The 15,049-nt window shown below is 33.5% G+C and overlaps 2 protein-coding genes across 2 annotated transcripts; both read right to left on the reverse strand.

The window, feature by feature from the left end:
* Positions 1–1,693: 1,693 nt before the first annotated feature.
* LOC128170152 (uncharacterized) lies at positions 1,694–7,312 on the reverse strand. Its single transcript, XM_052836100.1, has 5 exons — positions 6,991–7,312; positions 6,421–6,491; positions 3,722–3,807; positions 3,395–3,504; positions 1,694–2,886 (listed from the first exon to the last, which is right to left on the reverse strand). The coding sequence occupies exons 1-5, from the start codon at positions 7,093–7,095 to the stop codon at positions 2,548–2,550; spliced, it is 711 nt and encodes a 236-aa protein (XP_052692060.1). The 5' UTR covers positions 7,096–7,312; the 3' UTR covers positions 1,694–2,547.
* A 3,163-nt stretch (positions 7,313–10,475) lies between these two features.
* LOC128170153 (uncharacterized) lies at positions 10,476–12,685 on the reverse strand. The gene is made up of 2 exons (XM_052836102.1): positions 12,060–12,685; positions 10,476–11,841 (listed from the first exon to the last, which is right to left on the reverse strand). Exons 1-2 carry the CDS (start codon positions 12,355–12,357, stop codon positions 10,643–10,645), a joined length of 1,497 nt encoding a protein of 498 aa, XP_052692062.1. The 5' UTR covers positions 12,358–12,685; the 3' UTR covers positions 10,476–10,642.
* Positions 12,686–15,049: the final 2,364 nt, after the last annotated feature.

Below are 15,049 nucleotides of genomic sequence, written 5' to 3' on the forward strand. Positions count from 1 at the left end.
ACTACCACTGGTTTCGGTTTAGTGCTGTAATTATCGGGGTTATGTTCTTAAAGGAGATTTCTGCATTAATTTGTATGTAGGCGGCCTTTCTTCCTCTCTCTCTCTTTGTCCCTCTTCTGCAGTTAAATTTTTTTCAGTTCATGTATCTTACATGTTTTTGTTATTTTAAATGTTATATGATATAAATGTATTCATTTAAAAAAAACATATATCATAGTAGAATGTCTAGGGCGAGTTCATTCATCGGACTCATAATTGTCGGCCACACCCATGAAGATGTTGAACAGATGTGGGTGTCAGTGCATAACGCCAGAAAGTGCGTCCCGACGCTTCCCATCCTCCAGGATTTGGCAAGAGAGGCATACCACCCCATCCAAATGTTCAACATTTTGAAAATATTTGTGATTACAGACAGATGGTGATATCGTCAGAGATTTAGCTTGTTTGCCACATCAGCCCATACCAGTTCTAATTTGTCAAGTCAAGGAAGGGAATATAATGCTGAAGTCTAACAAGGAATGTGCTTGTATATCTGCAAACATCAGGTCGTTGACGTCACTAGCCTTGCTGCTGCATACCAAAATGACCAACACTGGATGAAAAATACAGTTTCCGTACACCAGAAACCTTATGGAAACTGTGCGGAAACTTAAGAAAATTCATGGTTTACACAAGGTTTCCATTTGGAAACCTGAAGTTTACATAGGTTTACGCATTGCGTAAACTTAGGGTGTCCACCATTCCAGGTGGTTTACGCAGCGGAAACTTGCAGAAACATGAGGTTTACTAATTGTTTCCGCAGTGCGGAAACCATAGATAAATTCAATGTTCCGGCAGGTTTCCGCTGCGGAAACCAATCATAAACCTGAAGTTTCCACTGCGTAAACCACCTGGAATGGTGGACAGCCTAAGTTTACGCAATGCGTAAACCATTAATAAACTTAAATTTTTTATCAATTTTTTTCAGTACAAAAAAATTGTGTAGAATATATATTATATTCTTTCCTGACCAATTGAATCAGATGTTCATATATTGATAAGAAATTAAAGACATTCATCATCAAAGCAATTTATTGCAGAACAATGTTAATGGTAAATTCTCAAAATATACAAGCACTATGTACATTTATGAAATTTCAGATCATAGTACATGTAATAAAATAGCAAATCTATGCAACAAATCTGGTATTAAATATAAAAGTTGTTTATCATATTATTGTCAGTTTCCCATAAATAACTTCATCTTGATATACACAAAACCTAATAACAATAAATCAATCACACACAAGCATACTAATCTGCAATCTTTATCTTTCTCACTTGCAATCTATAGACCAATGCATGTATGATTATTGGACCTGTCTAAAATTGCAGTTTGTGCAATACAATGTCATCAATTTTTTTTCACTATTTAATGCAAAAGGACATTTGAATTTAAATATATTTAAACATTGTATTTTAAATACACATGTATATACATTTGATTGATTGGGGGGGGGGGGGGGCTCATGTGTTAAAGTCAAATTGAACAAAAATCCAAAACGGATTTGAACTCATGATCTACTTTTCACAAGCACAGTACTTAAACCACTTAGTTATGATGATGCACAACCAAATCAATTGATACAAAGAATTAAACAAATCACCAATCACCATCTTGTGACATAATGTCATAAACATTGTAGGGGTAAGATGCATAGTTTTATAAAGGTTGGAACACAGACGTTTTTTTTTTTAATGAATGACAGGGCCAACCTAACAATTCCCTTGATAAAGATTTTCTAAAATTGTGTTAAAATCATAAACAAATATAATTTTTGAAAAAATGAAGAAAAAAAAATCACTTACTCCCATTACCCCATTACTTGTACTATCACACAATTATTTGATAAAGGGGTATAACTGAAAAAAAAATCATCAGATAAAAACTTATGCACATCTTTAACAACACAAAATTATTAAATTCAAGGGTCAAAATACCCTAAAAAATACTGGAACCAAAATTTACTGGTATTAACTAATATACCCATTAACACATTGCTCCCTAAATATCTAAAAAGTATGAAAAGTCTGTGCATCTGTTTATAGAAGTTGTGCTTCTCTGACCCCCCCCCCCCCTTTCGTTTGCCTGATAAAAAAATCCATCAATGCATATATCATAATTTCTTTCAAACATTAAAACACTAGCTTCATTTCTAAGCACTATAAAAAAAACCCTTATTTCAATAAAAAGATAATCCAGTTACAGGTAACCTTTTTTTCTAAAATAAATAATATATTATTATAACAAACTATAATCTTTAAAGCGCAAAATATGCATAACAATGCCTTAATTTCATAGCACTATACAAATGAAAAGATGAAAATATTAATTATTTTTTTCTCTACAATAATAAGAATTTACTTGTAAAAAAAATATTAGACAGGAAATCATGTATGTACTTAACAATTCTATGGCATTTTTCCCATTTACAAAAACTGAAAAGAAGGTGGACTTTATGGCACAGAGGGATTGGTTGATGAAGAGATTAGAGATCTCACTACGGTTCAGCCATCAAGGTGATAGGTTGTAGAGATTGCCCAGCCGGGAATGTTCCTTGGAGGTGGGGTCATGGTCATCTCAGTGGCACTCCTGGTCACTTTAGACTTCTGCCTCCTTTGTTGAATCCCGAGAGAATCGCTGTATCCTCTGTCCAGATCACACTTGATTGCCCGCAGAAGACTTGATTCCCACACAAAGGGAATCGCAACACGCTGTGTTGGTTCATCTTCGTCTGTCACTTCTGGTGATGTGGCCTCCTTGGATAGGCATTTTCTTATCTTCTTTCGGTCCTTTTTCTTGTAGATGGCATCATTTTTCAGCTGAGTGCATGTACTCTTTAATTTCTGAAAAAGTTAAATCTCTGTTTATTACATTCTTTGACATTTCTAAAAGGTTATCTTTCTACATTGATTCATTAAATATTTTGGCAATTCAAGCTGGATATAATTTTAAGAGTGGGAGGCCTCTTTTAGCCTAAGGAGGCTGTATGGTCAACAAATTAACATCAGATCTGCCTGAAATATTTATCATTACATGTATATTATACAAAGCTCTTTACTGCAAGAAGGTAAATATAGCCTAATAATGGCCACAACCATGTAGCCCTCTTAAAGGTCAAACACTAAACACAAAGGAACTACCGCCACTTGTTGATTCTACATGTAGCATACACATTTACTAATTTCTTTTATACATTTATATCAATGCATCAGAATGCATATCCACCCAAGATAATGTTGAAGTTCAAAAGACTGAATAATGATAACTATTAATTCTAAACAAATCATTTGATATTAAATCAATAAAGAATGACTTGGTAGTCTGAAAGAAATCTGTCGAAGTAAATCTTACATCTCTAATGCGCTTTGCCTGTTTACTCTGGCGTCTGTGGAGTTCCTTTTTCCCTTTCTCGCGTCTTCTTTCTTCATCACGCATGTTTCTCCATACTCGCCTTAATGCCTCTGAAAAATTAATACAAAATTAATATGCGCTAAAGACAGTGTTTATATTCTACCTGCAATGAAATATCACTTTAGTTTAGACATATTTAGACCTTGTAGATTACATCTTTGAATTTTGATTTATGGTTCTCTGAGAAACTATGATATCTACAGTCATATATATATATACATTAAAAATATCAATTATTGTGACATTTGAAACATCAGTTTACTTTACCTTCAATGGTACCTGATCCCCAATCATAGTTGGTGTAGCTCCTCCTAACTTCTCGCACAATTGTCCTTATATCATTGTTTTCAAACCTTATATAAAAAAAAAATATTTTAAAGTTAAAGTTTCATGGATGAGTATCAAGTGTAACAGGCTTGGAGAAATAATGATGGACCAGATCGGAATTTGAACCCTAGCCCATGAATCTCTCGTCAGGTGCTCTACCAAATGAGCTTTCAAGCGCCAGTATTCACACAAGTCTGACCATTAAATAGTGATTTAAATATAATATCAACATACAGAAACAAACTTTTGATTGGAACAATTTTACAATATCCCAGATAAGATGGATGTGACATATCTTCCATTTTCAAAGTTTAAGACTGGCCACCTATTATTTTTTCATCTCAAAAACAACTACCACAGTAAACAGTTTTTCAATGTTTTTTTTTTACATTTGCAAAAGATCGTGATGTCAAAGTTTATACTCGTCTGGTACATTTACTAACACAACAAGCACTCTGAGAGTATTGCACAAACTATACACGTCCCCTACTGGTTTGTATTATTCTATAAAAGCTTCAAAGCATACAACTTTTTCAAAACTATTATAAACGAGATGTTATCCTTTAATCAGAGATAAAAGAACAGAGGAAATTCAAACTATATAGTTGATACAGAAATTAAATACAAAATAGGGAAAATAATACTGTTTATTCTATCTCCTGTAATTTCCCCATGTCCAATAAGTATTCACTGGTAGAAATTTGTAAAAACTTTGCACTGTTATTAACAATATCATTTCTTACCGTCTTCTGTACCCCGAATCAATCCAAACAGTTAAATAGCCCAACCCGACAACGAACCCGATTGTAATAATACCAAAAAAAAACTTGGCGATTAAATTTACAACACAATGCTTGACACTATTTTACAGAACTAATTTGTTTGTTAGAAATGATAAAAGGAATGGTAAAAGATATAATCACTGCAGATGACTACATTGTACAATCATACTGCCTCATTTATTCAACACACACCAAACCTGATAACGAACCAGAATATTAAAAAATTGAAATATGAAAAATTAATTTTCTCAAATATATGTCAACCAGACGCTACAAAATTGTAAATTTGATCTGTAGTTTGATGTTTTGAAGTTGTTCAGCAAGTTTCATAATATTCCTCTAACGCATAAAGAAAAAAAAGTGTGTAAAACTGAAGTGGTTCAGACAGACGGACTGAAGGACACAGAGGAAAGCTATAGTCCCCTCCGGTGATACTGGTAGGGGACTAATAAAGAAAAAACCTTTTGAATGTTGACTTCTGAAATTTGGAAACCGGCAACCTTTAATTATGCAAGTAACTGTATATATCAGAAACATTTTATTAAAGAGCATATGAAAACATAGCAGAATGAGGATATGAAAACCTTGTTAGAATTCCCAAAAGCCAAGTCAACCAATTGTAGGTCACTGGGAGTGTCTGATTTTGTTTCCAACACCATGAATCATTTAAACTAGAACCCTAAATCATTGTAAGCACTTTAAGCTGTCGCTCTAGAGAAGTTATACCCCAATACCTTTGAATACCAAGCAACTTTTTTTTTCAAAATTGAAACCTGAATATGTAGGCATATATATAAAATGTACTTAACACACCTAATTGATTATAAACATGATAAATATTTATATATTCATTAATAATAAGTGTTTTTTTTTTCTTAAATGTGCTATCATTTATTGCCAACCATATACAAATTGAGACCTCAACCAACATAAGATTATCTATTTGTCCTATTCCTGAACACATTTATTGACTTTTCGGTAGTATCATGGTATATGACATTTTTTCGAAATAAAAAATAAAATCAAGTGAAATTCTTTAAATAGTTTCTCTCGCAAAGAGTACCCCAGTAGGTTAGAGGATCCACTTCAAATCTATAGGTCATGAGTTCAAATCCAGCTTGGAAAGGGGATTTTAAAATTCTACTTATTCCCAAAATATTTAAAATGTATATCTTGGCTAAAAATTGTAAAATAAGAAGATTATAAACCGGTGAAAGTATTATGGCTATAATGCACTCTTATCCACATGAATGTGTCGCATAATACTAATATATCAATTTACCATATTACCATATGTTAAGGGGACTGTACATAAAGAAGGAGAAAAAGTCCCAATTTCTATCAAAACGTCGTATTTTTCCAAATTCATTGGCCCTGGCCCCAGTACCAAAAATGGGTGTGAGAGGCCTGAATCAGCAGATGCTGATTCCTTATTCGATCACTAATACGACGCCATGCCAAATTTTGAATCATTCTTAAGCCGTCCTATCCTGTTTGTTACTTTTACAGTTAAAAAAAACCATAACCAATGTCATAATAAAAAAAATTCTCTGTTTACACCCAATGCATGTAAAGTTTAGTTTTCCTGCAGGTTCTAAACAATTTGCAATTTTGTTATTAATTGTTTCATGCAGTGGACATATTTACTGTACTATAAACAATGGTAGTTATCATGGTAAATACTTATAGTATGAACAAAGCGCTTGGGGATAATTTTGCATAATTTTCGAACAAAAAAATAGTAACAGTAACAGCTCAACAGCTACTAGAACATGTAGGCCTAGAACCAGGCACACTAAGTTGACTAACAAAAGAAAATCGTCACATCCTAGTTTTCAGTAACTTCTACAAACTTACTTGTCATAATCCACTACTAAGGGGTTTTCTACATCTTCTTTCAGCTTTCTGATGACTTGCCTTACAGCTCTCTATAAGTAAAAACAACTCGTTAATCGCTGGGTTTGTCTACAAGACTCAGTCTACACCGGATATAATGTGAATTAAACTATAAAGTGTAAAATCGGATGCCGTTTATTTCCGAACAAAGTTGACGATATATTTAATGGTGATCTGATTGACTGATACGATGTTTTAAAAATCGATTTAAACAGGTATCAAAAGATTATTGTTGCCAATAGTCGCTAATATATACTCATCATGAGACGAAATGCGACTGAAAAGCACATGAGAAAATGGCGCCAAGTCTTTGATGTTTGAACGATCGGCAATATGCCGAGGAAATCAGTACATTTGATGTTTGTTCACAATTTTTAGCATTGCAAAATATCAATGTTGTTCTTATGATAATAAATTTATCGATTCTTGTTCCATTTACCGAGTTTTAAGCAGTAACTTTTTAAAACTGAAATCAAACAAACCAATGGCGCCATTTTTTTCTCCAGCCGATCTAGCTACTTTAAAACTTACTTGAATTCCGTCGGGCATCTTGAGGGCCTTCTTGCTCTTGGACGAAAACATTTCCCTCAGATGAGCCAGCTCAGACAAAACACGATCAGCGGTTCTCTGGTCCATTTCTAACGTCGTACAACTTTGAGTTTATATTAACGAGTAACTGGGCTCTGAAACTGGACCCAAAGATGGACCCGCGAAAACGAACAGCCAATCAGAGCTCAGGAAAGGAATTGTGGGATTGCTTCATTTATGTATTTTTTCATTATGTTTTTTTAAATGTAGAATTCTAACTGTATTTATGATCTTTAATTTTGATAATATGATATCTTTTTAACAGTTTCAATATTTTGAATTAAAGTCTGGCAAGCAACAATTTGCAAATTATCATTATTTATATCAAATTGTTCATAAATACATTATTATTTTACTCTAATGTGTACCAGTTGCATGGAACTCTATATATTCTATTTTATAATCATTTCGTATCGTCTAAGTAAATTAAAGGTTATCGTAAATATGCAGTGGCAACGGAAACAAATTGAAAGTGGGGACTGGACTAATCCTCTGAAATCTTGACAAGCAAAAACAAGAAGAAAAAAAAAACGTTAAAAAAACCCTAATCTTCAAAATCATGAAAATCCTAATCGGGGGGGGGGGGGGTTATATACCTATGACTCAAACTTCTCAATATTTCAATCTTTTCAAGGGTAAATTTAGGAGCTCTATTATATCTCTGCTGCGAGAAAAAAATTGGGGGGGGGGGGGGGGCTGAACTCTCTATGATGCTACGTGCCCAATAGTTGGGTCTAACTTTGCAGAAAAAGTGAGGGACGGTGTTAAGCCCCCCCCCCCCCCCCCCAGCCCTCGGTTCCGACGCCTATGATATGAACGCCTATCTAAGCGCTGATTCATTAAAATTTATCAACCATAATTTTGAGGGTGTCGAAGTTTACAACAAACTTAATTTTTGCAGATACATATATAACAGTATATACGTTCCTGATTTTTGGAAATAATCGGGATTTTTTCCACAACAATCGATTTAAAATATCATCAAATGAATGTTAATAGCAAAAACAGAAATTTCTTTTGCGCTATTTAAAACTAATAACAAAGACAATCTTTATTTTGTACCAATCCAAACCAAGCACATCCCTATGATTTTCTTCTGTTTTGCTTTGGAAAAAAGGTGTAAATGAAATTAAGTTCGTTTTCTTGCATAAAAAATGAACACAATAAAGATACTGCTTTAAACACGATAATTGTAATGTAGCCTACATTTTTTCAACGCAAACTGGGCGTGAAAGGATTAGACCATTTCATCTTTTTTTTAATTAAAAAATGTTGTTGTTTTTTTTAAATAATTATCTGTGTATGTGAAGGTATTTTATTTCATATATTCATTTATAATTATTCTTTTTTTTTTTTCATTCTTTTTTTCAGCTTGCATTATTTTCTGTATTGCCCCGATAGGAGGTGGTGAATATATTGTTCTTTGATCGTATTGTTACCTGTTAGTTACCTGTGTATTCTATGTGAATTGCAGGGGTTTTTTTCGATTTAAGAAACAATAGAGCTGATTAACCAGCGAATTCGGAAATTGCACACAGGGGCACACCTGTCCTCCAAGGAGCACAGGTGTTTCCTGTTAGTTACCTGTGTATTCTATGTGGATTGCAGGGTTTTTTTCCGATTTAAGAAACAATAGAGCTGATTAACCAGCGAATTCGGAAATTGCACACAGGGGCACACCTGTCCTCCAAGAAGTGTTTCACACCTGTTCTCTCTCTCTCTCTCTCTCTCTCTCTCTCTCTCTCTCTCCCTCTCTCTCAAATCTACAGTAAACTGTTCTACAAACGGATCTCGAGATTTTTATGTTGTTTTTTCCCCAATAATTCAAAAATATAATATCTCAGCAGAAGGGAAAGGAACACATCGTTAGATATATATGTGCATAATTTATTTGCCGCAATTAAACATGACTTATTTATTTCGTTCATTTTATGCATGAAAATTTAAACACAAACATAAGAATAGTATTCATATTAATCAGTATATTAGTGGATGGTCTATAATATCATATAATAAATTGCATGCACTGTACGTACATTGTACGTATAAATCAAACGCACCTGAAATGGCTACATCCGGTTTTATTTTTAGGTTAGATCTTGATATTTTAATATTGTGTGGTTTTATAATAATATTTACACGTACTGTACGATACTATGCATCATCACGGTAACTCTAGACTATTCTGGGTAAAAAATTCTTGAATTATACCGGGGAAGGGGAGAAAGGGGGTGATGGGGGTAAAGTTAAGTTACATATAACATAATTTAATTATTAACTCATGCAGAGTTTTCTTGAATTTACAAAACAATGTACTTAATTAATGACTTATAAATCATAACAGTTAAAGTGTCTTGGTAATTCAAACAAACACAACCTATACACTATTGCTAACAGTTAGTGATTATTTATAGTTTTTTAGATTAATTGATTGAAGGAGTAAAATACAACTACATAAGGATATATAGCATTTCAAACTTCAATGTTCATTTTTTATACATAATAATGCATGCTGATACCTCAGATTAAGCATGATAGTAAGAGAAATAATTAAGTGTTTCACTATGTAAATGTTTCAAAGTATGATATTTATACTCAATAGGCCTAGGTAATGTTATGGCAATGGCAGATAGGTGGAGTGGAATAACTGAATCATTGATTTCATATTTTTAAAAAAGGAATATGGCTATAAGTTTAACTGTCAAGATCCTGCATGTTCCTTCAGACAAAAGTTAAATTTAGCACGCGCAGCAACTTTAGTGAATGTATCTTCATGATTGAAATCTATCTCAAATGTGATGCATTGCAGCAAAATATATCATTAAATGTCACTTTTTTAACACTAGTAATAGTAAAATTTGTAAAATTTTGATATTATGAGCTACACGTTACTTATAAACATTATACTATTATGTAACTGTTTTGAACAAAAAAGATTTATTCTAATAATAATAGATTCATATGTAACTCAAATTAAACACTTGTTTACGCATTTCAGTAAATTTAAAACTTAAGAGCCAATAGGAAATTATATTCTTATATTTATTATTAACTTTATATGCATATGTTCATCTCTTGTTTAAAGGCTAAAAATATATTGATATTAGATAATACAGTATCTAGATTGTATGTCTGTCATATTGAAATGTCTTCAAAACATATTATTACCCCCTTTTTGACAGTGATGTAGACTTTTCTTGCATATATTGGAGGATGTTTTTCTTAGGATTGAAGGCGACTGATCAAGTCAAAAATAGGATAAATTGAAAAACTTTTCACAGATTTCAGAATAAATTTTTTTTCATTTAAGGAATGAATTTAAAATTTATTAGTTTTATACGATATAAAATGGTTTGGGGCAGTTTACGCTTTATAAACTAATAAATTTTAAATTCATTCCTTATAATTTAATTTTCAACAACAAAAGATTCAAAGTTTTATGTTTATTTCGTATGTTACAACATTAAATTTAAAATTAACCGCGCAAGAATACGTCATTCTATAGTAACGGATTGACCTAAATTTCGAAGCGGAGAAAGACGGCCATGTTTGTTTGGAATGTAAACGATCACAGAACGAGATGTGTTGGATTAATCTACTTAGAAGTGAAATTAAACACACACTGGTGAAAGGCAGAATTCGCTATAAACCCCGAGGAGAAGGTATATGATTGAAAAGCAATTGGGATCTCTGCAGATGTCGTTGGAGCTGTAACTGAGAATTCACATTCATTGCCATTGGGAGGTTTACTAACGGCGTGGATGGCTGAAATTGGGTCGCTTGTTTCGTTTTGAGGAACTACCAAATTTGATAAAGCTTTACTCATGGAAGCCTTTTGGTAAGTAGAACAATCTCTACTATAGCTTCTCACAGAAGATTCATTTTTATGGCCACTCATATGCATAATGTGTCGAACCTCAAAACCTGCGTCGTTCATTCCTTGGATTGAGGTTGCACGTAGGCTATGTGCAGTGTAAGTTTTACTGCATTTTGCATTTTTACAAATGTCGGCCATGAACCGAGTGAATTGGTATTTTTTTATCGGAACATCTGTGTACCAAATTTCCTCAGTTGTTGGAGATTTAAGCGCTTCCTTTGAACATCTGTTAAATAAAAATGTTGCCTTAGGGTCCAACTTCGAGAGGTAGAGTTTCAAAGAGGCGACTGGACATTTTGCCCCAGCAGAAGGTACCTCATACATTCTTTTCTCTTTTGGGTTTTCATTTGCATCAATTCCTCCTTGCCAATTTTTCTGTTTCGTTTCATGTGTCAAAGCAACATATTCCTGTTTATTTTCATCAACATGAAATTCAAATGAATCAGTTTTTAGTTGTTCATGAAATTCTAACCCCCTGCTAATAAATTGAATTGCAATAAGTAACCAGATTCGGAATCTTAAAGAGATTGGTGTTGGTTCCCCGAAAACATAGGCAGAAATTTTGTCTAGGTCCTGTTTAGGAATGATTTCTTTGTGTTTGATTGGTCGTGAGAGGCCATCTTGTAGGTTTTTCTTTAGTTTTCCATCTAAAACATTGTTACTTTCTCTAAATTCTCGGTCACGTACGATATCAAATTGTCGTCCAATATCATGAATGTGACGGTTTAATGCTGATCTTATGCTTTTGAATGTATTGTTATGATATTCGGACGCTGGTTGTTTGGTCATAGATTGAGATCTTTTTTCATTTGGCCTTGGTGCAGCCTCTGCATAGAACTTTTCAAGATGGCTATTGAGCTCAGGTGCAGAAACTGAATGAAAGTTGGTTGGCTGCCCAAGAGCCTCAACACTCCATTCTGTTAATAAATTTGAAATTTTTGTTTTGAACATATCAAATTATTTATCATGCTTATTTACATGTACATAAATCCAGATAGCTTAATGTTAAAGCAACCATGCATTTTGTGTGGGGAATTTGGGTTCAAGTCCCAATCTGGATGTACAAAATGTAAGTGATGATGACTTGATATTTTCAATTTTAGCATTTCATTAAATATTTAAATCATAAATTTACCTTGAAACAAATTTAATCCCCACTTAGTGTTAGATTTTGTGGCTTTTGACTGTCTTCTTTCTTTAAGATCCTGAATTTCTGCATCACTGACAGATTTAAATCTCTTGCTATAGGATGGCTCTTGCAACATTGTTTCTTCTGTTTTTATAGGGCTTAAAACCCTCTCAAGCTCCTCCTCTGCTTCATTTGTTGATGTTGAGACATCAAATTCACCATCCAGTAATTGGTGCAGTGTGTCCCAATCAATATCTATAATCTCTATAGTCTCCCCTACACCCAGCATCTCAAAATCTGCCATGTTGTTTATAAGCAGACGACAACAAACCAAACAACTATAGTTCCATCTGAATTTTGTCTCAATAATATATTTGGTATAAACCTTGTCTTAATTGTTTAAATGAACAATACAAACAATTTTTTTTAATGATATTTATTTTTCAAGGTTTAAGATTGTATATAATGTGTATTATATGATCTCTAATGTAAACAGGAAGTAATGATAAAAGTAGTTCCGGCTCATTGTTGTCAAGGGGGCGTGGCCCCATAGGCAACATTCTTTATACAATATAAAACACTGTCATGTGACTGGCTAATCCAATCAAAAGCTTCAATTTGTATGAAATTAAATTATTCAGGCATAAAGTGAGCTGAAATTTGCTGTGTGTGTTTATATCTTAATGCTTTAGAAGGATAGGGTTTAGATTTTACTCTAAGGACCAACTTAAAACAATTTATGACCCTTGATGTTTGGAATTTTTGACATTAATAAAAGTCAATCTTTTAATTCTTATCTTTGTCATGCATCCTAGTTTTAATGAATATGTTTTAGTTCACTAGATAGGGTGTTTTATATTGCTACCATGTAAATATCAAAATAAGGAATACTGTCATACTGACACAGATTTAATAAGCCTTTTTGGGGGCTTATTAGTTCCAGTAGGTTTACTCGTGCGTAAACTACTTGTAAACCATTACATGGTTTCCATGAATGGAAACTATTTGGAAACAATGTAAACTCATATATTGATTATATATTCACTTTTCCAATTAGTTTACGTAGTGCGTAAACCATTTGTAAACCATATTAAGAGTTTCCGCAAATGGAAACCATTTGGAAACCATATAATAGTTTCCGTAATGCGTAAACTATTGGGGAAACATCAACTTCAGGTTTCCGCATAGTTTCCATATAGTTTCCATTTTGCGGAAACTGGATTTTTCATCCAGTGCAAGAACCAATCAAACAGGTCGCAAAAAAAGAAAGAAAACGTTTTGAAGCCATGAAAAGAGACCTTAAGAAATGACAATATGGTGTGAAACTGACAGGTAAAATGGTAGAAGGACCATCTACAAAAAGAAAGAGAATTGCCATTGCCTCCAACAAAAAAGGGTCAGTCAGATTACACTCTTCAAATAATGATTCTGTCTCTGAATTATCGGTAATGGTAGAGAAGTCATCCAAAGGTAACAAAGCCGTCATCGTTGACGAAATATTTCACTAGCGGGACTAGAAATCTTTTCTTGCCGATGAGTTTTGTCTCAAACAAAGCACAGGGGATTGGTTGTGGGATATTGAATTTCCTTATTATTTGTTCCCGAAGAAACCCCCTATAAATCCAAGATGGCGAGTGTCGTCCCTTTACTTTTTTTTAAAGTACATTGAATACATTTTTTTAACATGACTGAAACGGGGGGTTTCAGTGTATTTATTTCATGCAATACACAGAAATGCATCTAAGATTACCAATCTTCATCAATTTTTTCTTCGGGAACAAATACTTAAGAACTTCACTATCCAACAACCAAGTCCCTGTGATACAAAGCATCAGAAACTAGCACTACTTTCGGTTTCGTGTAATATATATCGGGGTCACGTTCGTTAAGGAGATTTCTGCAGATGATGAAAGGTCACTCACATTATGCTGCAAACACACCGGTGCTTAATTTTCCAGCAATATACTTCCACTTGTTTTAGACAAAGATTGGAGATTTATTTTTGGTTATGAAAATAGTTACATTTTGTATGTTGATTAAGAAACTTACAATAAAATACATTAATTTGTATACAGGCGACCTTTCTTCCTCTCTTTTTTCCTCCTTGTTCTTCAGAAAAGTTTTTCAATTTATGTAATTTATTAAAAAAATTTCATGTTTTTGTCAGTATAAATGTTGCAATATAAATTAATTCATTAAAAAATAAAAATGATGGAATGTTTTGGTCGGTTCATTCACCGGACAAATAAGGGTTGACCACTTCATGAAGATGTTGACCAGATCTTTCCAAGGGTGTCATTGCATATCGCAAGAAAGTCTGTCCCTACGCTTCAATATTCCCTAGAATTTGGCAATAGAGACATAACACCCAATGCCAAATGTACTTCTTGAAAATATTTTGGATTACAGAGAAAGGGGGATTTAGTGAAAGGTTTAGCTTGTTTGGCACAGCAGCCCCAATCAGTTCAAATTATCAAAGAGGGGAATGAAGTGCTGATGTCTTACAAGTAAAGGGCTCGTAAGTCTACAAAAACTCAGGTCGATGACGTCACTAGCCTTGCCGCTGCATACTAAAATGACCAAAAGCCAATCAAGCAGGTCTCAAAAAAAGAACGAAAACTTTTTGAAGTCATGGAAGGAGAACCTCATAATATGGCAATAATGTTGGAAAACTGATTGAGGACCAGGCCAAATGGTCAGTCATTTTAAATACCACAGATATTGATTCGTTCTCTGATTTATCTAGAATAGTAGAGAAGTCATCCAAAGGTAACAAAGCCGTCATCTTTGACGAAATATTTCATTGGCAGGACTGGAAATCCTTTCATGCCGATGAGTTTAGTCTCATACAAAGCATCAAAAACTACCACTACTTTTGGTTTCGTACTATATATATCGGGGCCGTGTTCTTAAAGGAGATTTCTGCAGATGATTAAAGGTTACTCACATTATGCTGCAAACCCCGGCGCTGGTTTTCCAGCAATACACTTCAACTT

The sequence above is a fragment of the Crassostrea angulata genome, unplaced genomic scaffold, assembly GCF_025612915.1.
Source record: "Crassostrea angulata isolate pt1a10 unplaced genomic scaffold, ASM2561291v2 HiC_scaffold_350, whole genome shotgun sequence".
Lineage (NCBI taxonomy): Eukaryota > Metazoa > Mollusca > Bivalvia > Ostreida > Ostreidae > Magallana > Magallana angulata.